The sequence below is a fragment of the Nerophis lumbriciformis genome, linkage group LG01, assembly GCF_033978685.3.
Source record: "Nerophis lumbriciformis linkage group LG01, RoL_Nlum_v2.1, whole genome shotgun sequence".
Taxonomy (NCBI): Eukaryota; Metazoa; Chordata; class Actinopteri; order Syngnathiformes; family Syngnathidae; genus Nerophis; species Nerophis lumbriciformis.
Window position 1 is genome coordinate 47,410,844 of NC_084548.2, and position 20,138 is coordinate 47,430,981.

A 20,138-nucleotide genomic window follows, 5' to 3' on the forward strand; every position below is an offset into this window, starting at 1 on the left:
ATAGTGCTCGATACCGTGGTAGAGCGCAATATATGTATGTGTGGGAAAAAAATCACAAGACTACTTCATCTCTACAGGCCTGTTTCATGAGGGGTTCCCTCAATCATCTCCTGATATATATATATATATATATATATTAACAATTATTTTGCCATGTACTTGTATTACTCCAAAATAGGTGTTTAAATAAATTCTGGTTGGGGTCAAAATATAAAAACGTGTCTGACTCTTCTTTTTTGTTGAAGATGTTTCACCTTTAATAAATAAAACATTTCATGCAAGAACAAGCAAGAAGAGTCCAGTTGCCTCAGTTCAACCTTTGCGGAGAGTATACAAATTCCTTTCACACAACCAAAAAAGGCAAAATATAATTTGTTGAGCAGTCCTGTCAACAAGGCGTCCCTTAGTTATTTTCAGGGGGCTGTCAAGACCAGACCTTGTACATCAAATATATCACTTTATCAAAGGTGTGGTTTCCGGTAGCGTTTTCAGGCTTCTGATTGGACAACGTGAACATGAGTATGTGTTTGTGGACATGCATTGATTTAGACTTAGACAAACTTTATTGATTGTAAGCTCCATGGCCTTTTTTCACAGGAGTGGAATGTTTTGATTTCTTTTTTTATTTCATTATATGGGTTTTCGGGGACATGGCCTCAGTGAAGACTTTGACCGACATTTCCAAATGGACTACCTTTGGACCACCTCAGCCTAACTTCAGAAAAATGTGTGTAACATTCAAATGTGCCTGTAGTATCATTGACACATTTGAAATAGGATTAGGTAAGGACTCAAGCTATCAAATCCATACCATCAACATTAGTTATTTTGAAGTTACATATCTGGAAAAAAAAACATGGGCTAACCTTTTTTTTTTTTTAATTCAGTGTGTTTATTTCTAACTTCTAATACTCATTTGCAGTGAGTCAGATTTGGACTACTGGGGAGAAAATTCCAGCTTGTTAACGCCTCTACTCCAGTGGGTTCAATGACAGCTTCACATTCACTTTGGTTAGGATTTCTTTTGGGCATTTTAGCAATATATCCCAAAATGCTAAGGGGTTTAGTTTGGCAAAGGATGAGTACATTCATCATTTAAAATATTTTACACTTTATTTACAATACGGGCTATGATATAGAGAGGATACAAAATGATTACTTCAGCATTAGTAATTTTTCTGACGCAAGTGGACGTTTAACAACAAGTGTTACATTTATGATGCCACCTCACCTTCCATTGTATTTTGTAAAAAAAAACTGATTGAAGGATGGATGTTAATCATTAGTGAATAGAAATACATAAGCTGGTGTTAAATTGTGGGTCATTTGGTCAAAAAAGAGCAGTCCGTTACAATATTATTAATGGTGACACACACACAAAATAACATAATGTGGATGTTTTGGTCTCGCATCTGTTTTTTTATCAACACAACATGACTCATGTTGTTTAATTCCAGATTTTCACTAAAGGGGACGATGCAAATGCACATCATTTCAAATATTACATACTGGCACCAAAAGGATGTTGAGTATTACTCCCTGCCACCATCAAAGTTGTTTAGACAGCACCTCAATCTCTGCTTGTTCTGTCAGAAAAGATTGTTCGCGTGTAGCTCCTCTTTTCAAAGCAGTTTCAAGCCAAGGAGTAGATGGCATTCATTGGAGAATGGAGGTCCAGACTCCCACCAAAGTCCAAGTCCCTCACGTCCCTCCTTTGCCCCGTGTACTGGCCAATGAATGAGCCGTCCTCATTGAACATTATATCTCCTACGTCTCCATAGTCCACCAGGCTGTCGTTGCTGTCTGACCTTTTCATCACAGCCTCCATCGATGGCTGACTCTTCTGAATCCCCCTTTCCTCTTCCCTGCAGATGAAAAAAAAAAAACTTTGGATACAAATCTAAAAATCAGTACAACAAACAAAGCACAGTTCTTTAATTGTTCATTAAAATGGTGCAACTAAATATATAGATGTTCCTATTAAATTATTTGAGTTCATGTTGCAGTGCACACATACATACCACCGAGGATAGGGGATAGTGGTGACCCGTGCTATCCTATGTCACAGAAACAAACATGGTTGCCTTGATCATTTAATTATGACATGCAATTTAAGCAGCATATTGCAAGAGAAAACGTTTTGTAGGTCGAACATGCCAATAGTTAGTCATCTCATACCTTTCCAGAGACCTTGAGTTGTTCAGTGGGAAAGGAAGAGTTGAGGGGACAAAGATAAGGTGAGTAAAATAAGGAGATGCATCAAAAATCAGATAGTTATGACTAAAATTATACGCAATGACTGTAATATTTGATCTGAACTTGTGTGGAATTATTCTTAAAGCTGATGCTTTCCATTTGTAATACCGTATTTTTCGGAGTATAAGTCGCCCTGGAGTATAAGTCGCTCTGGAGTATAAGTCGCACCGGCCGAAAATGCATAATAAAGAAGGAAAAAAAACATATATAAGTCGCACTGGAGTATAAGTCGCATTTTTTGGGGAAATTTATTTGATAAAACCCAACACCAAGAATAGACATTTGAAAGGCAATTTAAAATAAATAAAGAATAGTGAACAACAGGCTGAATAAGTGTACCTTAAATGACGCATAAATAACCAATTGAGAACGTGTCTGGTATATTAACGTTAACATATTATGGTAAGAGTCATTCAAATAACTATAACATATAGAACATGCTATACGTTTACCAAAAAATCTGTCACTCCTAATCGCTAAATCGATGACATCTTATACGTCTAGTCTCTTACGTGAATGAGCTAAATAATATTATTTGATATTTTACGGTAATGTGTTAATAATTTCACAGATAAGTCGCTCCAGAGTATAAGTCGCACCCCCGGTCAAACTATGAAAAAAACTGCGACTTATAGTCCGAAAAATACGGTAATCAATGTGTTATTTTACATTCATAATATATAATACTATACTGAAAAAGTATATGTTTATTAATATATCTCAAAATGTTAAATCATGTTGGGATGGGTCATTTGTCATCCAAGATGCTGAATAAATTTCCCCATAAATATATTTGACAATTTGGATCCATGTTTGCGTGGTCAATGAGTATGTATGTATGTAAAATAAACCAAATAATGAAAATACCAGAATTTCCAGGCTCTATGGTGTGCCTAAATTTAAACCGCACCCACTTAATTTTGAGGCACTTTTTTTTGTACAAGTCTATAAGCCGCATGTGTAACCATTGAAACATGAAATATTCAGACAAGCGCTTGTGTTCATTCATAAACTTAACAAAAGACAGTGCCTGTAACACGGCATAAAGTATCCTACCAGAGAAAATTGATTAAGTCCATACTTCATCCTTGTCCTCATGCGCACTGCTAAAGTTGTCTTCTTCGGAGCGTCCAATCAGGCTTTTCGGGGCCCGTTAATGGTGCTGAATTTCAGATTTCAGTTTTCAAATGCCAAGTCGATTGTCTTCGGGGCTGCGTCTGCGACTTGTTCATGACTAGGGTGAGTCCATATGAATGGCTGGCTGAATAGTTGGGTACGTGCGTTTGATTTATTGTGAACAATCTAATTGGTCCACCGTGACCCGTTCGGCAATTTCATTGGTTTGAAGTGACAAGGGAAAATTTGTTGGCGGCATGTGATGCTTGTGAAACCAGGACAAATCCATAAATTAGCCGCAGTATTGTATAAACCGCAGGGTTCAAAGCGTCGGGAAAAGATGTAGCAGCTCATAGTCCGGAAATTACGGTATTTTCCCAGGATTCTCATCTGGTAGGCTATTTGTAAAGAATGCTCTTGTTCTTACCGATAGTCAAAGGAACCGTCTTGATCTCGATCATCCACGGGCTCCAATGAAATATCTTTCTTTTCCCGTACTGCATTTTAACAAGAAAATTATAAGTTACAATTTAAGTGGACATTTTGTGAGGAAAAAAAGTGTCAGGATTTTCCACTGCACCTGGGTATTTCCCGCCTCGGCTTCTCTTGATGAAGCACACGATCAGTAGAATGAGCACGATGAGGGCCACTGCACACATGATTCCAATGAACCAGCCTTTAGTAGAGATGTCCACCTGGTCCTGGGCATAAACTACACATGGACAAAGTACATGAAATCATAGACTTCACAGCCCACAGATCAACTTTACACCCATGTAAGCCAACACATGTGCATTGAGAAAGTTACTCTCAGTGGTGTAGTGTGGAGACTCCTCTGTATGCCATTGCCCCAGACCCAGCCGAGTTTTGGCCGCCACAGAGAATCGGTATCTAGTATAGCGATCGTATCGGGGTACTGAGAAACTTGTAACATTCGGAAGGAACTCCTCCACTCTCTGCTCCTCTCCCCTGGTGGCATTCACTGTGGAGAGAAGGGATATACCGGTTAGCTTCAAAGACTGAAGTACATCGAAAGAGTGCCATTGCATACCTCATCTACTCAAAGAGCACCTCTTAGTGTCAAGAAGCTATTTCAATGCTACACTGGTCTTTGAGTGCAAATACAAGTACTTTTGCCTTCAGAGCTGCAGCCAATGTCACAACTTAATCTGTGGATGTTTGTGGGGCGCTTCAGTTGAATAAATTCGTAGAATAAAGTGTTTCGAGTGCCCATGCTGACTGAACGACTAAATATTTCTTAATGTCAGAGATTGCAAGAACAACACAAAACAATCAATATTCATGATAAAAATGTGAACAAAAACAATCTTGCAATCCCAAAAACATAGATCACAATTTATCTGATTCTGTTTCCTGGTCATGACACACATTTATGGTATTTCCCAGTAGAATTAAAGGGGACCTATTCTAAATTTTGTCCTTTCTGACTTATAAACGTTGTCACAATGTTGGATACTTGTCGTAAACAATGCCAAAACATCAAATCATAAGGTTCATGCATCTGGGCATGAGCTTGCACATAGTTTCGGAGGCCTCTGTTGGCGGGGTTTTGCAGTCTGGGTATGTTGTGACGTCACAGCAAATTGGACGTACTTATTTAGACATTAAATCAAGCTCTCAGCAAGAGGCAGAGGAGCTTTTCCGCCTCTGCTTCAGACTATGAGGAAACACAAAATAAGGTAAGATAAAGTATTATTTTCATCTTATTATGGCATGCACATAATTACACCGAAGTGTGACACACAGTGATATTAATGATGCTAAAATTTGCTTTTTTCATGCAGTCTGAATCGATCGGAGGGTGTGCAGGTTTACCTAATGTTTTGACTGGGTGAAAATAAATCATGTTTAGAAAGTTTATTTATTTTATGAAAAAAAGAATAGCAGTGACAACTTTAAGATATATATTTAAACGGTGTACATTTTCTAAAGAAAATGTAGGATACTTTTAGAGAAGGTGGGGTGTGGTTTCATTTGTAATCTGGAAACACCTCCAGAGAACATCTTGTAGACAGACTCAAAAAACATATCATTATTATCTAGACTATAAGGAAGTGTTTTAATATTAGATTAAAATCATTATTGGGACCATTTGAATAATTAAAAAGCTGTTAAACCACTGTGCATCAAATATAAAATATAAAAAAAAAACAATGTTTACTTCTGGATTTGAAAAGGGTCTATGTACATAATATTAGGTTCACCTGTCTGGTACATGAGTGAGTACCCGGTGATGATTCCATTGGGTTCGTCTGGCAGTTCCCAGTCCACATAAATACTATCAAGATGTCGCTGCTGGATTCTGAAGGATGAGGGAGCAGATGGTACTACAGGAAAAAAAAACACGCAAAAAGATATCACTTGGGAGGATTTTGATGTTTTGATAAATGTAACCCATGGCTGTTTTTTTTACCTCCCTCAGGTGTAGAAAATTGTAAAGTGTTGCTGGGCGGACCTTCATAACGACTGTTGGTCACCACTATGTACATTTTATAGTTACTGTAGGGGATTAGCTCAGTGAGAACCCCCGACGGCTCTGGACCAGTGTCCATAAACACTTTCGAACTCATAGCTCTGTTGACCCTTAACCACCTTAGCTGGCTGCTGTCTCTCCAGTAGTAGACCTGTGTAAGAGCAGCAAATGTTGCATTGTTCATTTGTGGAACATACTCAAAAAAATCTTAACAAGATAAAAAAAAAAAAAAAAACAGACAAACTTGATTCCTTAAAAGGAGTACTTGCTGTCGAGTTATCAAAATATTTACTTTAAATCAGTCAAACACAACATAGAATAGATCGACTTTGGATTAAATGTTTTATGAGTCTATGTCATTCAAGGCAAAATAGTTAATTGAATTCATATTAAAATATGTTATATGACATGACCAATGTTTAACTGAATTGCAGCAAAGTCAATTATATTTTTTCTGTGTATGGTAATATCAAAAAGTCATTTCCAGGATGCCGTGTGAGTGCCTGGAAATTAGGCTAGGGTTTACAGCGTAGTCTGGCTCTGGGAAATATACATCACACACTATGACCACCTTCCTTCCATATTATGTTATTGTCATATCTTGTTAGAACATAATATAAACTCTATCAAAATATACATACATCTATTTTCATCTGCAGACTGTGTGATGCATTGGCCTTAGTATAGTCTAGCCTTAGTTATATTTACTATATCGTGATCACAAACACACAATTATAACCTATCTACCCTAATGTAATTTATGATGTCGCTTATCATTGTTGATATAAGTTATTTATCTTCTATTTAGCACACCTTGTAGTCTTTAAGATCTCCCATGATGGAGCTTCGAGACACTGTGTCCCAATGCGCAGTCACTTGGGTGCTCTGGATATCTGAAACTCTCAAGTTCAGGGGTGCACTGACAGGACCTTTTGGAAGACGGACAATCATTAATCTTTAGTATTAGTCATTGCAGAGAGTGACAACAGAAGGATGTCATTCAAGTGTGACACTTATGTGCATTAGATGATCAAGATGAATGGTGGTACTTACGGTCTTCCCCGGAATAACCAATAACGACTGGTGACTCTGGGCCAAGCCCAAACTCATTCACAGCCTGGACCTTGATCTCATAAGGGGTAAAAGTGTCTGCGTCGTAAATATAATATTTTAGCCATTTAGTGGTGGCATTCTTCCACTCCTCTCTGGAGTCTCTCCTTCGCCACCAGACCAAATACTTGAGGTGCGGCCCGTTCCATTCTCTGTAGGTTAGAGGCTAAAAAATGGATGGCAACAGCGCCAGTGTGGTTTAACAGTACTGACAGCCATTGTGTAATAATAATCAGTTTTTTTAAGATTTACCTCCCAACTTATCTCCATGTTGTTTCTCCATGTTCCAACTCCTTTTAAATTTTTCGGGATGACATCTGGAGCTGTGGTGGAACAAAGTTTAATTTTATAGCTCGGCTGAGACATCTCTTTATATATGGTTGTTTTGACGTAGAAATTTCCTTTAAGAACATTAAACCCACGTGCACCGCTGGTCTGGAAGCGCATTGATGGACGACTTGGTCGACTTGGTCCGATTTCATTGATGGCGATAACACGGAACTCGTAGTACGTGAAAGGTGCAAGGTGCAGAATGACAGAGTTTAGGCTCCCAGGGTATGTTGATAAGTTTTTCCACTTTCCAGGTAACCAATCATCGTCATCATATTGTACCAAGTATTCTGCAAGAGAGCAAGTGTATTTTTAAAGACGAAAATTCAAAGATTTGTTAAAATTGGTATTAGGACAAGTATTTTTTGTATTTAAAGTATTGTAGAAAGAATAATACAGTCTCTCACGTCACATCACACTTCACATAGTGTGGCTTCATTAAATTGCAGATTTTTTTTTTTTAAACCATATTCTACATATTTTAAAGCATTTCTACATATTTTTGCCCCAAATTAAGTGTTACATTAATTTTAATTTATGTCTTATATGTATTACAGTGCAGAATTTGTATTATTTTCTATTATGTTGTGACGTTTGATAAAGACATTCACTAATCGGGACTTCTGTTTTCGGGTTAAGGGTGCAATGTTAACAACACAGCTGGGAATCTCAGTGCTATCTTCACAGTCAACAATCAAGTTAACCAACTTTTGGGAGAACAACTATCAACAACACATCTCCACATTTGTAAGACTTTAATGTGAACAAAAGCGGGATGTAACAGGAGACATAACACAGGAGAGATAACACTGATCTGGCGAACTACAGTGTTGTATTGAACTTCAAAGAGTAGAGTCTATAAGAGTAGATTTATAAGACTGGAGACAAACACCAGTTAACAAACTACAGACCTGTTTCCTTACTTCACAATTTTCTAAAATTTTTGAAAAATTGTTTAACAACAGATTGGACAAATTCATGAATAAAAGTGGAACATTCACAGAGAACCAATACGGATACAGAGCCAATATTTCAACATCAATGGCATTAATCGAAATAAGGAAAGAGATTACCAACACAATACATGCTGAACAGTGTGCAGATGCATTGTTTATGGATCTAACAGAAGCATTTGACACAATTAATCATAATTAGAACGGTATGGCATCAGAAAGCTGGTCTTGAACTGGGTAATAAGCTACTTAACCAACAAGAAGCAGTACATGAAGTTAGGCGTCCACACGTGTACAGAACTCAAAATATCTTGTGGCGTACCCCAGGGATCAATACTGGGACCTTTGTAAAGACATTTGTAAAGTTACAAAAGACTTAAAGTTAGCACTATTTGCAGATGACACAATTGTGTTTTGTTCTGGAGAAAACATACAGAAGCAAATGCAAATGTCAACAAAAGAAATGAACAAAATAAAAAGATGGTTTGACAAAAACAGACGATCGTTGAATCTCTGTAAAAGAAAAATAATGTTATTCGGTAACACTAGAAGAGGAAGTCGAACACAAATAAACGGAGTAGACATTGAAAGAGTAAAATAAATCAAATTTGTGGGTGTAATAATACACAATAAAATTAACTAGAAATCTCATGTAAAAAATATACAACATACATAGCAAGAAATATGTCAATAATGAATAAAGCAACCCAAATGCAACACAAATCACTCCAAATACTGTACACTAATGTTACGATAAATAAGTTATTGTGTAGAGATATGGGGAAATAATTACAAAAGTACACTTTATTCACTCATTCTGGGGCCAGGAAAAATACACAAGTTATGACACAGAAACCACAAGTATAGACAAAACAGTACAAGACAAAGAGGCAAGCAGGTGGGGAATGTGACCGCCTTCGCCTCGAGCCAACAGACAAAGAATGTAATATATTGGGGGAAACTAGTGTAAAGGTGATTTTATGGGTGGTATTTCATGTTTAGAGAGCTTTTATTATGTTAAAACATGTAAATAAGCATACTGTGTAGAAATCCGTTTACCAAAGTCAGCCCTGGAACCAATAAGCCGCGATAAACAAGGGAAGAGTATATACAAAATGTGCAATAAAGCAATAAAAATGATGCAAACAGCTAAAATCAGGGTTATAGTAAATGTTTATGTTTAGTGTTGCTTTGCACCTCCTACCTGTAATGGGGCTGAAGTTGCTGTCTCCGGGGACCCAACTGAGTCTAACGCTACGTTCATATGGATCTGACAACTCCAGTTTAGAGGGAGGATCAGGATAATCTACACACAGAAACCAGGACATTCAAGGATAAATAGCCCTTCATGCAATATTGCCAACATATAACTTGATGTATTCTGAAGCATGGGCATTTTAGACCCTATAATTTGATCACAGCACAATTAAAAAAACACCATCAGCATGAAAGTACTTAATATCAGTATTAAATGTCATTAGTTTGTAACATTGATTTTATAACAGACAACTTAAATTATTTGTATTTGTTTGTACAAACAAAAATATGCTTGAGGTACTTGGTTTAGCCGAGGCTCCAGAATACAATGTCCTTTGAGGGACAAAATACATAGGCATTCCATCATACTGTAATTTATATTGTACATTGATTAGGTCATAATATGAAGAATGTGTAATATTATTCTATGAGCCTCAGATTTCATTAACGAAAAGATAATAATGAAGTCTTCACTTATCACTCAATTCATTACAAATTATGTTGGATAATTGCAGTTTGCTTGACACTCTAAAGTTTCATCGTGTTCTGAACATGTCATACCCATCACCATTAGGTGTGCTGACGCAGACTTTTTGTCCAGTTCACTGTTGATGACACACGTGTAGACGCCTGCATCGCCTCGGTTTACGTTGGTGATGACCAGATTGGACTCATCCAGGGACAGCCTATAATGATAACGTAGAGAATAGATCAGTATCAGAGTCATCTTTATTGGCCAGCTATGCTGAATTTGACTTGGTAAACTGAGCTGTCTTTGTTCAATGTAAAAAATAAATATTAATAATTAACTAAAACTATAAACAAGTGCTTACATAACTAATATGTGCAAGGCTAATAAGATAATAGTGCAGTGGTGAATAAAGCATAGAGCAAAAAAGATGATGATGTAAACATGATTAAGTGCATTCACAGTGACAGATTATTTCCAGAGTTACTTCCCAACGTTAATCAGATTGCTCGTCTGGGGGAAGAAACTGTTGATGACGATGAAGACGTAGCTAATATCATGTCTGAAATACACACCTCCAGCCAAGTGTGACTGTGACTTTGTCTTTCATCCAGGTGGTCGTGATGGGAGTAGTGATGTCTGCTTTCACACCACACTCCAAGCGTACATCGCTTCCACGGAAGACTTTCATATCCTGTGGTCTTTTGACAATTAAGGTAGGTTCTGGGTAGGGGAGTGGACAAAAACACGGCAGTATGACACCATGACACAAATTCTTAGGAACACATTAAGTTTCTCACCTTTGACCTCTATTCTGACTTGACTCTCATCTCTGCCTGCAACATTGCTGACCACACACACGTAAGTTCCCTGGTCCTCTATTTGTGTGCGCCTTATCTCCAGGGTCCCATTACGGTGCGTCTTAAAACGACTTCCTTCAAGATTTCCCTGTCCATATTTGGACCTGCGTGATTCGACACCAAAACGTGCAAAATACATGAACAAACAACACAAATGCTCCAAATCACACTTGTTAACTCTGAAAGTGTCAAGCAGCATCTTGCTCACCATCGCAGATCAGGGACTGGAGAGCCAAAGTAGCGGCAGTCCAGGAATGAACAAGTTCCCTCTATCACCTTGATGAGTTCATTCCTTTGCCCAAGAATACGAGGTGTTGAATCTAGTAAACAGTATTTATTAATCATTGCTTTAAATGTTATTAACTTGGTCACAAATAATCTATGCTGCTATTTATAATCATTAATAACAACATATAGGTTATATGTGTCATGATCCCACATGACAGTTTGGACTATGGTCGTTACTTTCCTGTTTTTAGAATCACTTCCTGCCCTGGTGCTCTTGTTTTGTCACTATTTTCCTGTTTGGTGTATGTGTTTTGAGGCACCTTTACTTTCTGTCCCTTGTTCTGCCAGCACATCTGTTCCTCATTGTTAATTAGTCCCATTTAGGGAAACTGTGTTTCCTCTTTCAGTGCTAGTTCATTTTGTGACAATACCGCATTTTTGCTGCTGTCATGGTCCCAGGATGCAGAAAAGGCAAGCATCTTGCAGGGAGAGAAGGCCGTTAAATTAGGAAACAGGAAAAAGAAAAGTCACAAATGTCTAGCAGAAACTCCTAAACAACAGAACACTTTGGCATACACTAGATAATGAACCAAAAGGGAACTAAGTGGCACTAAATAGTCCTAATTGACAAAAATGTACATGTATGTTGACAGGACAAGGAGCAGGAAGGTAAGGTTCTTCAAAACCCGGAGACCAATCAGGAAATGCTGACAAAACAAGAGCACCAGGACAGGAAATGATTCTAAACACAGGAAAATAACAACATAGTCCAAACTGTAATGTGGGAACCTGACAATATGTAGATATACAAACTACTGTATATAGGGATTATAGATACCTCTCACAATTGAATCGATATTCCACCAATTCCCGGTACCTGGGAATCAATACCAGTACTCAGCGGTACCATTTTTTGGTCAATTTGTATGTGTTCATGTGTTAATAAATGTCAGTTGTTTATTTATAATATATAATTATTCTAATTTAACATTTGTATTTTGTTTTATTATTGTTTCATTACACTCTTGAGGCTCATTTGGTACCTGGGAACCAATACCAGTACTCAGTGGTACCATGTTTTGGTCAATTTGTATGTTCATGTGTTAATAAATGTCAGTTGTTTATTTATAATATATAATTATTCAAATTTGACATTTGTATTTTGTTTTATTATTGTTTTATTACACTCTCGAGGCTCGTTTGGCCACTTACTCAGTAGCCTAATAGTTAGAGTGTCCGCCCTGAGATCGGTAGGTTGTGGGTTCAAACCCCGGCCGAGTCATACCAAAGACTATAAAAATGGGACCCATCACCTCCCTGCTTGGCACTCAGCATCAAGGGTTGGAATTGGGGGTTAAATCACCAAAAATGATTCCCGGGCGCGGCACCACTGCTGCCCACTGCTCCCCTCACCTCCCAGGGGGTGAACAAGAGGATGGGTCAAATGCAGAGGACAAATTTCACCACACCTAGTGTTTGTGACAATCATTGGTACTTTAACTTTAATTTGCGAGTATTATATGATAAAGTAAACTTTGCATGCAGTTGCAATTCCAAAACGTTAGATGGCAGTAGTGTGTAGGCTACAGTATGTTGCCTGGCCAGGAAGTAGTCTTTGTAATCAAGCTAAATGTCCTATGTTAAGTCCTTAAAAGGTGTTTTTACTCTTAAGTACTGTACTTATTACACACCAGCTGTTTGATTGCAAGGTGCGTCCTGGTTGTAGTTTTCATAACCAAATTTGGAGGTGTGGAAATCACCATGTAAAATCGCTAATGCTAATCAGTTGCATGTATATGGCAGAGGCAATGCTAATTAGCATCAAGCTAGCACATTTTGGAAAAGTGGAGCCTTACTGTACGTTTAAGCGTTTTCTATCAGGCATCCTTGTTGGCATGGGAAATTGTAACATTGCCTGGAGGCAGTTCGGTAGCAGTTGCAAATGTGCTGCTTAAATAATTCTTTCCTCGCCATGTGTTTGAGACAGTGTTTAGTCTGCAACCAAGCTTAACGCCATGAGCAACAAAGGTATTGAAATATGGTACCATTTGATTTCAGAATTTGATGTAACGTAATTTGGTCAGTATCTATGGAAGTACTGAAATTGGTGCCCATCCTTAACTGAATAGTGTGTTGTATGCATTATGTGTAAAGGGATTAATAAGAGGTAGTGGGACTTTGGGTGGCCTCTGGAGTATGTGAAGTGAATTGAAGTGAATTATATTTATATAGCGCATTACTCTAGTGACTCAAATAGCTTTACATAGTAAATCCCATTATCTAAGCTACATTTAAACCAGTGTGGGTAAAGTATCTTGCCCATGAACACAACAACAGTGACTAGGATGGCGGAAGCGGGGATCGAACCTAAAATCCTCAAGTTTCTGGCACGGCCGCTCTATTAACCAAGCCACACCGCCCCGCAATGCTACACAAAATGGCTCGTAGGCTCATGCCACTGCTTACTGACATATGTTGAGGTTTAAAACGGCCAATTGAGGCGGCTGATGACAATTTGGTACGTCAACCTAAGGCTAGACTGTTGGTACATGTTCCTAATTGTCACTGGTCTACATAGCAAGGTTATCAACCGTTGCCTCTTTGTTTATGGTTCAGTGTTTGCACAGGAACGACAGGATGGGTTACGCACGCTGCACACTGACAAAAGCGTTAGCCAATAAGTAGCCATATGGGTTTGAGGCATTGCACTGGTAGACGGCTGTGTTGGCGACGGTCACGCTGCTGAGGGTCAGTGTGTCTCCAGACACCTGCCTGTTGGGTTGTGGTGTGGCAGCTTCAATAAAGAAAAAGCACCAGGTGAGATGATTTAGATTTGCTTTAAACCTTCTTGCGTGATTCTTACTCTCGATTGGTTCTCCATTAATAAACCATCTGACTGTGGGACGAGGAGCACCATCAGAGCGGCACACCAAGCGTCCGCTTTCCTCAGGGGCCAAAACTAAGTCGTCAGGTTTTTCTAACCAAAATGGAGCAGCTGCCAAAAATACTCATGTTAGCTGTTTTATCATTAACAAAAACAAATCAGTTCCTCAAAGCTGACTTCTCACCTTTGACCGTGACAGTTAAAGTGTGCTGAATGTAGCTGATCCTATTAGTGGCAGTGCAGATGTACTCGCCCGCATCCTCAAAAGTTGCATTAGGGATTTGAATCATCTTGTTGAAATGTTTCCTTTTCATGCGTGGGGTCACTACCAAGTCCTCCCCATCCTTCGTCCAGGCAATAATAGGAGTGGGCCTTGTTGATGAGAAACATGTCTTAAAATTGACATGCTATGCTGATCATTTTACAGCTTTTTGTAGATTCCAGTCAATTATTTAGCTTGGAGTCATGTCTGACGATCCTGTGTCACACTTACACTCCAGCAGCGATGCACTCCAGCAGCAGTTCCTCTCCCAGGAGGACTAGAACAGAACTAGATGAGCCTGTGGGAGACAGCCAGGTGGGGGCAGCCTCAACCACGGATCGAGCTGTTAAGGAAACAAACTCAGCATTCACAATAACAAAGTGTGTTCTGTACACTACAGTTAGTAGCCATCTGTTACAGTGTCCATGGAACACCAATATTAAGAACCAGCAAGTATACCCCTCAGGTCACATTAACGTTAGTGTTAAAGGTAACATTGACAACAGAACTGTCAAATAAGGGGTAAACATTCCTATACTCACTTGTGAGCACCTTGACCACCACTGGCATTTTTTGCTGGATGGCATTCTTATAAGGGAAGCGGGCGCTACAGCAGTAATCAGAAGCAGAGTCGTTGAATAGGACGTTGGCAAAATACAGGTCTCCGTTGACCCCCATGGATACCCGACGGTCCTGCCGCACAGGGTGCATGGTGGGGAAGGCGGTTTGAATTGGCCAGTTAAAGGGTCTGGCATATGAGCCTGAAATGAAATATGCCCATAATTTACAATCTAGATTGGAATTAGACTTCAGTTACTAACATGACCTCAACTAGGTTTGATACAGCCCTGAACGAGGACAATATCCACTTAAAGATTAAAAAAAAGATAAGATAAGAACTAGTTTACACTGACTGTGCTTTGGAAATGTGCCAAAAACCACAGTCTGTTTAATTTAGAGGGGATTGCAATTAAATATGCATGGCTGCATTACCTACCAATGTCCCAATATGATAAATAGTTAGTCCCATGAACAAATCCAAAAACTCCAGTTGTGCGCTTGATCCTGTCCCCAGATCACTTGAAAAAGATTCCCTCCTGTCCATCACCCTACTGAATACTGATATAATTAACTCTTCCCTCACCTCCGGTTTTGTTCCCCCCTCATTCAAAACTGCCTACATCACACCCATCCTCAAATCACCCTGAGCTTGACACCGAAACCATTAGCAACTTCCGGCCCATCTTCAACGTCCCTTCAACTGTGGAATTTGCAGTGGCAAGCCAAAGAAAAAAAACTCACCTCAATATCAACAATCTCCCTGGTCTATTTCAGTCTGGTTTCCAATCCAACCACAGCACTGAAAATGACCTCATCAAAGTCACAAATGACCTCCTTGTCGCATTTGACTCAGGCAACCTCAATCACTTCATTCTTCTGGATCTCACGGCAGCTTTTGACCCCATACATCCCTTCATCCTTCTCTACTGCCTGGAAACTTCCCTCAACATCACTGGCACTGGACTCTCCTGGATAGACAGCAATTTATATCCATCAATAACCGCAAGTCATCCATCGGCCCCCTGTCCCAAGGTGTCCCCCAAGGTTCGGGATTTAGCCTTCTCCTCTATACCCTATACATACTATTACGAGGATAAATAATACATCAACATGGCCTCAACTATCACTACTATGCTGATGATATACTGATTTCCACCCAGTCTATCTGAGATTTGGATATCGCTACATCCCTATTTATGGTTCATCTTCCAAAGTTTTTCATGAACTTAAACTCATCCAAAACTCTGCTGCACCCCTCCTTACTTGTTCCCGTCACCACGTCACCCTTGTCCTCCAAGAACTTCCCTGATTACCCATTCCACAGCGTATTCAGCTCAAAATCATTCTCCTGACACATAACGCCCTCCACAACCTGCCCCCCTTCTACTCTATCTCTATATCCCCTTTATCCCCCACTTCCTGTTAGAAACCTATGTTCCACTAACAACCAGCTGCTGTACCTTCCTCACAGAACCCAACAACAAACCACTCCTTTTCCATTGCTTCCCCCACAATCTGGAACTCTCTCCCCCTTAACATCCGTTCATGTCATAACCCCATGACCCACCTCTTCAAAACTGCTTTTTAATACTGAACAAACCATCTCATAATCAATCAACTGGTTGTGTTGTTATTTTAAAGTATATGCTTTTAGGATTATGATTATGTGTAATTTTGATTATGCGCAAGTGAGCAAGTGTTGTTCATGTTATTCTCGCCAGTTTCAGGTCCTGAATGGCTGTCAAAGTGTTCCACTCTCAAAGCAACTTCTTCACAGTTGAAGGCACAAAAAAGTTAGTCGGGCACTTCTTACTTCTTAAGATGGTACTGGAGATTTAACAAGTGTCCTGTGTTGGGTAATACAACTAATAACAGCATTTTCGTTGTTCCAGTCGAATCTTGGGCATTTTGTTATCCAAACTATAGATGCGAGCACATAACTAAAAATGGCAGACGCACGCAAGGCAGTCTGGGTAGATCTATACCATACATGGATAATCCACTGATTATGTTCCCAATTGGTGACATCACCAATTGTGCACATTCAAAACAGACCATTTGGAGGAAATAGATAGGAAGGCGAGATTGTTTTATACATATCTTGGCAATGCCTTCACGCTTTGATTTCACATTTTTGGAACTTATGAAGATCCCAAATGCACATAAAACTTAAAGGAAAGTTGATGCTACATTATAAATCATACATCTCACCTTTAGAGTTAAAGGTTGTGGCAACAATCCGAGAAGTTTGTCAACAATGAAAATCCACACACTACCAACTTGATACTATATGGCTCTCAACAAATGGATCACAGCATTGTTAGGCGCCTCACACTAGCAATATGTTTGCTATTTATAATGCACAAAATAGGGAAAGACGTCTGTTCTTGTCTCAAATAAGGCATTTGAATGGCCGTTTAAGGTATCAGTGTCTCTATTCCCATAAATTTAGGATCAATCTCTAAAGAGACACTTACAGCTAGACATCCAGTAGGTTTCAGGTTTAGGTGGACCAGCTGGAGGGTCACAGGACAGAACCAAAGGCAAACCAGCGCTAATCACCACCGGCTCCACAATCTCTCTTGGCCACACAGGAGCTCCTGCACAAACACAATTGCATGGCGTTCCAGTCAGGTGCAAAGCTGAGTTGTGTTTTGTCATTTATGTAAACATCCATTGTGCACAATGATAATATGTTTGCCCATGTAAGCTATTTCAAGGACTGACAGGACTGGCATGAAGAGAGAGCCCACCATTCACATTTACACCTACCCACAAAAAAGTCTTCATTTAATCCAGTGGTTCTTAACCTGGGTTCGATCGAACCCTAGGGGTTCGGTAGGTCGGTCTCAGGGGTTCGGCGCAGCCTCTGCAGCGGAGGTCAAGACACACACGACTCATCGTGTAAATAAAAAGTTCACCCGATCGGCGTATTATGAATACGGCAACAGCAGAAGTCACACAGATTTGCAGGTGTGTAATTTGTTATGAGTCAACGCACTGTGTTGGTTTTGTTCTTTGAACAAGATGATGTTCATGCACGGTTCATTTTGTGCACCAGTAAAAAAAACATAACTTTGTCTTGAATTTGAAAAAAAAAAAACATTTTATTTTTCACAAAAGAAGGGTTCGGTGAATGCACATATGAAACTGGTGGGGTTCGGTACCTCAAACAAGGTTAAGAACCACTGATTTAATCTATCATACATCATTTTGGAAAGCTTGAAGATAAACATGAGTGTTATGTTTAACCTACTGTACAGTTGCAGTCTGATTTTGTCGGAGTATGCAGAACCATACTCATTGGAGGCAATGCACTGATATTCTGCCTCATACTGTTCTGGATTGTTCCAGGCATAGATGTCCAGCGTCCCTGAGCGCCTACGCATTGATGTTTGCGAATCACGTGCCACATTGAAATACTTCCCATTGCGCCTCCATGAGAAGCTTGTTTGAAACAAGAAAAAAAACAACAAAAAAAACGTCAATCTTTGTTTTGACTTTGGGCTGCATCATTCGCTGCTTACATGGGATGAGGGTTTCCCTTGGCCTCACACTCAATGACCATGGTGTCTTTGGGGTCAACAATATGCTCCTTCATTGACTGCTTTGTGATAGTCGGGGGTTGACGGACTGCAGGGATGAAAGAGTGCAGGCGTTAAAGCAGATGATAATACATATCACAAAGTCCAACTATAAATTGAGCGTTATTGACTCACTCTCTAGAGGGATGTCCAAAGGCCAAACACTTTGCCATAAAAGCATCAACAGCACTGGTTGGAGCAGCGTGCCCATCTTTACTGTGCATGGAGTCCTACACCTGATGTCATTAACCATTCATTGAAACAGAGGACACCAATTATGCAATAGTCATCATTGTTTTAATTTCAGACATTATTCATTCAAAGTTAACGACAAGTAACAGGGACATCACTGGGATTAAAAGACAGGGAGGGCATATATGTAAGAATGTGCTGGAAATATGTAATATCACCATTGGCCTCATTAATACATTCATTATATGGCGAACATTTTTTAAGACTTGTGATCAAGCTCTGTTTTTTTCTTGTTTTCTCTGGAACACTCCCTGCCATACCTTTCCTAGGTAATGATTCTAATAAATATAAATAGCAAATGAGTCAACTAAACCAATACCCAACTACAACATAATGTGTGTGTGTCCTAGTAAATGTGTCAACGTTTATATGTTAACATTGCATTACATGAGAAATTACTGACATCAACATGCAGCTTGATTTGTGAAAATCAGCAGCTTTACGTTTGCTTAACAGTGGAGTCCTTCTTTATGATAATATTCATGCTGGTGTGTGTTGTTTGCAGGCATGTGCACAGATACTCCCTCTGGTGGTGCTCAAACACCGGCCCTTTCACCTTTCATGAGAAAAGTGCCCTTCTTTGCTAGCACTCTTTTTTTTAAATTATTTTAATATTCATAAACATGCTCCCTGAAATAAATCCCCCCAATTGTGTTTGGATATCTGATGTAGCATATATGTGAGTTATTGTGAAAATTCCTCCCCAAACTGCTCTTCTGACACAGCATGAGGCAGACAGGTAATTACACTAGCCACGTGTACGTGAACAACATTTATTTCATCTGATCATCATTCAGATTAGAATGTTACTGTGTACATGAACCCTGAAAAAAAATTATCTGATTATGACGTGCATTTTCAAGCATCACACCTTAAAGGCCTACTGAAACCCACTACTACCGACCACGCAGTCTGATAGTTTATATATCAATGATGAAAACTTAACATTGCAACACATGCCAATACGGCCGGGTTAGCTTACTAAAGTGCAATTTTAAATTTCGCGCGAAATAACCTGCTGAAAACGTCTCGGTATGATGACGCCTGCGCGTGACGTCACGGATTGTAGAGGACATTTTGGGACAGCATGGTGGCCAGCTATTAAGTCGTCTGTTTTCATCGCAAAATTCCACAGTATTCTGGACATCTGTGTTGGTGAATCTTTTGCAATTTGTTCAATGAATAATGGAGACAGCAAAAAAGAAAGCTGTAGTTGGGAAGCGGTGTATTGCGGCAGGTGTTGTGCTGGATAACGCACCCCCGCCGTAGAATGCACCCCCTGACTGTTGTGCCAGATAACACAGCCGGTGTTTCATTGTTTACATTCTCGAAAGATGACAGTCAAGCTTTACCATTGGCCTGTGGAGAACTGGGACAACAGAGACTCTTGCCAGGAGGACTTTGAGTTGGATGCGCAGACGCGGTACCGTGAGTACGCATGCAGCTGCGGCTTCCAAACATTTGATCGCTTGCACGTACGTGCGTGCCGCTATGTGCATGTCACGTACGTAACTTTGGGGAC

General features: G+C 39.5%; 1 protein-coding gene across 2 annotated transcripts in view; it reads right to left on the minus strand.

Moving 5' to 3' along the window:
* Window positions 1-311: 311 nt before the first annotated feature.
* Window positions 312-20,138, minus strand: part of nfascb (neurofascin homolog (chicken) b) — a 31,408-nt gene continuing 11,581 nt past the window's right edge. Inside the window, exons 2-27 of one of the 2 annotated variants that reach the window (XM_061984781.1) lie at window positions 18,500-18,600; window positions 18,308-18,413; window positions 18,037-18,227; window positions 17,258-17,380; window positions 14,762-14,980; window positions 14,451-14,562; window positions 14,142-14,329; window positions 13,937-14,068; window positions 13,724-13,867; window positions 11,054-11,165; window positions 10,786-10,949; window positions 10,561-10,708; window positions 10,078-10,202; window positions 9,464-9,565; window positions 7,399-7,596; window positions 7,229-7,299; window positions 6,920-7,142; window positions 6,680-6,795; window positions 5,807-6,017; window positions 5,598-5,720; window positions 4,181-4,354; window positions 3,953-4,084; window positions 3,800-3,869; window positions 2,179-2,190; window positions 2,022-2,057; window positions 312-1,865 (exon numbers count right to left, since the gene is read on the minus strand). In XM_061984781.1, coding sequence (XP_061840765.1) covers window positions 1,634-1,865; window positions 2,022-2,057; window positions 2,179-2,190; window positions 3,800-3,869; window positions 3,953-4,084; window positions 4,181-4,354; window positions 5,598-5,720; window positions 5,807-6,017; window positions 6,680-6,795; window positions 6,920-7,142; window positions 7,229-7,299; window positions 7,399-7,596; window positions 9,464-9,565; window positions 10,078-10,202; window positions 10,561-10,708; window positions 10,786-10,949; window positions 11,054-11,165; window positions 13,724-13,867; window positions 13,937-14,068; window positions 14,142-14,329; window positions 14,451-14,562; window positions 14,762-14,980; window positions 17,258-17,380; window positions 18,037-18,227; window positions 18,308-18,413; window positions 18,500-18,575 — 3,540 coding nt within the window. In that variant the 5' untranslated portion in view covers window positions 18,576-18,600 and the 3' untranslated portion in view covers window positions 312-1,633. The remainder of the gene's footprint in view (window positions 1,866-2,021; window positions 2,058-2,178; window positions 2,191-3,799; window positions 3,870-3,952; window positions 4,085-4,180; window positions 4,355-5,597; window positions 5,721-5,806; window positions 6,018-6,679; window positions 6,796-6,919; window positions 7,143-7,228; window positions 7,300-7,398; window positions 7,597-9,463; window positions 9,566-10,077; window positions 10,203-10,560; window positions 10,709-10,785; window positions 10,950-11,053; window positions 11,166-13,723; window positions 13,868-13,936; window positions 14,069-14,141; window positions 14,330-14,450; window positions 14,563-14,761; window positions 14,981-17,257; window positions 17,381-18,036; window positions 18,228-18,307; window positions 18,414-18,499; window positions 18,601-20,138) is intronic. The other variant, XM_061984789.1, reaches the window with a different exon arrangement.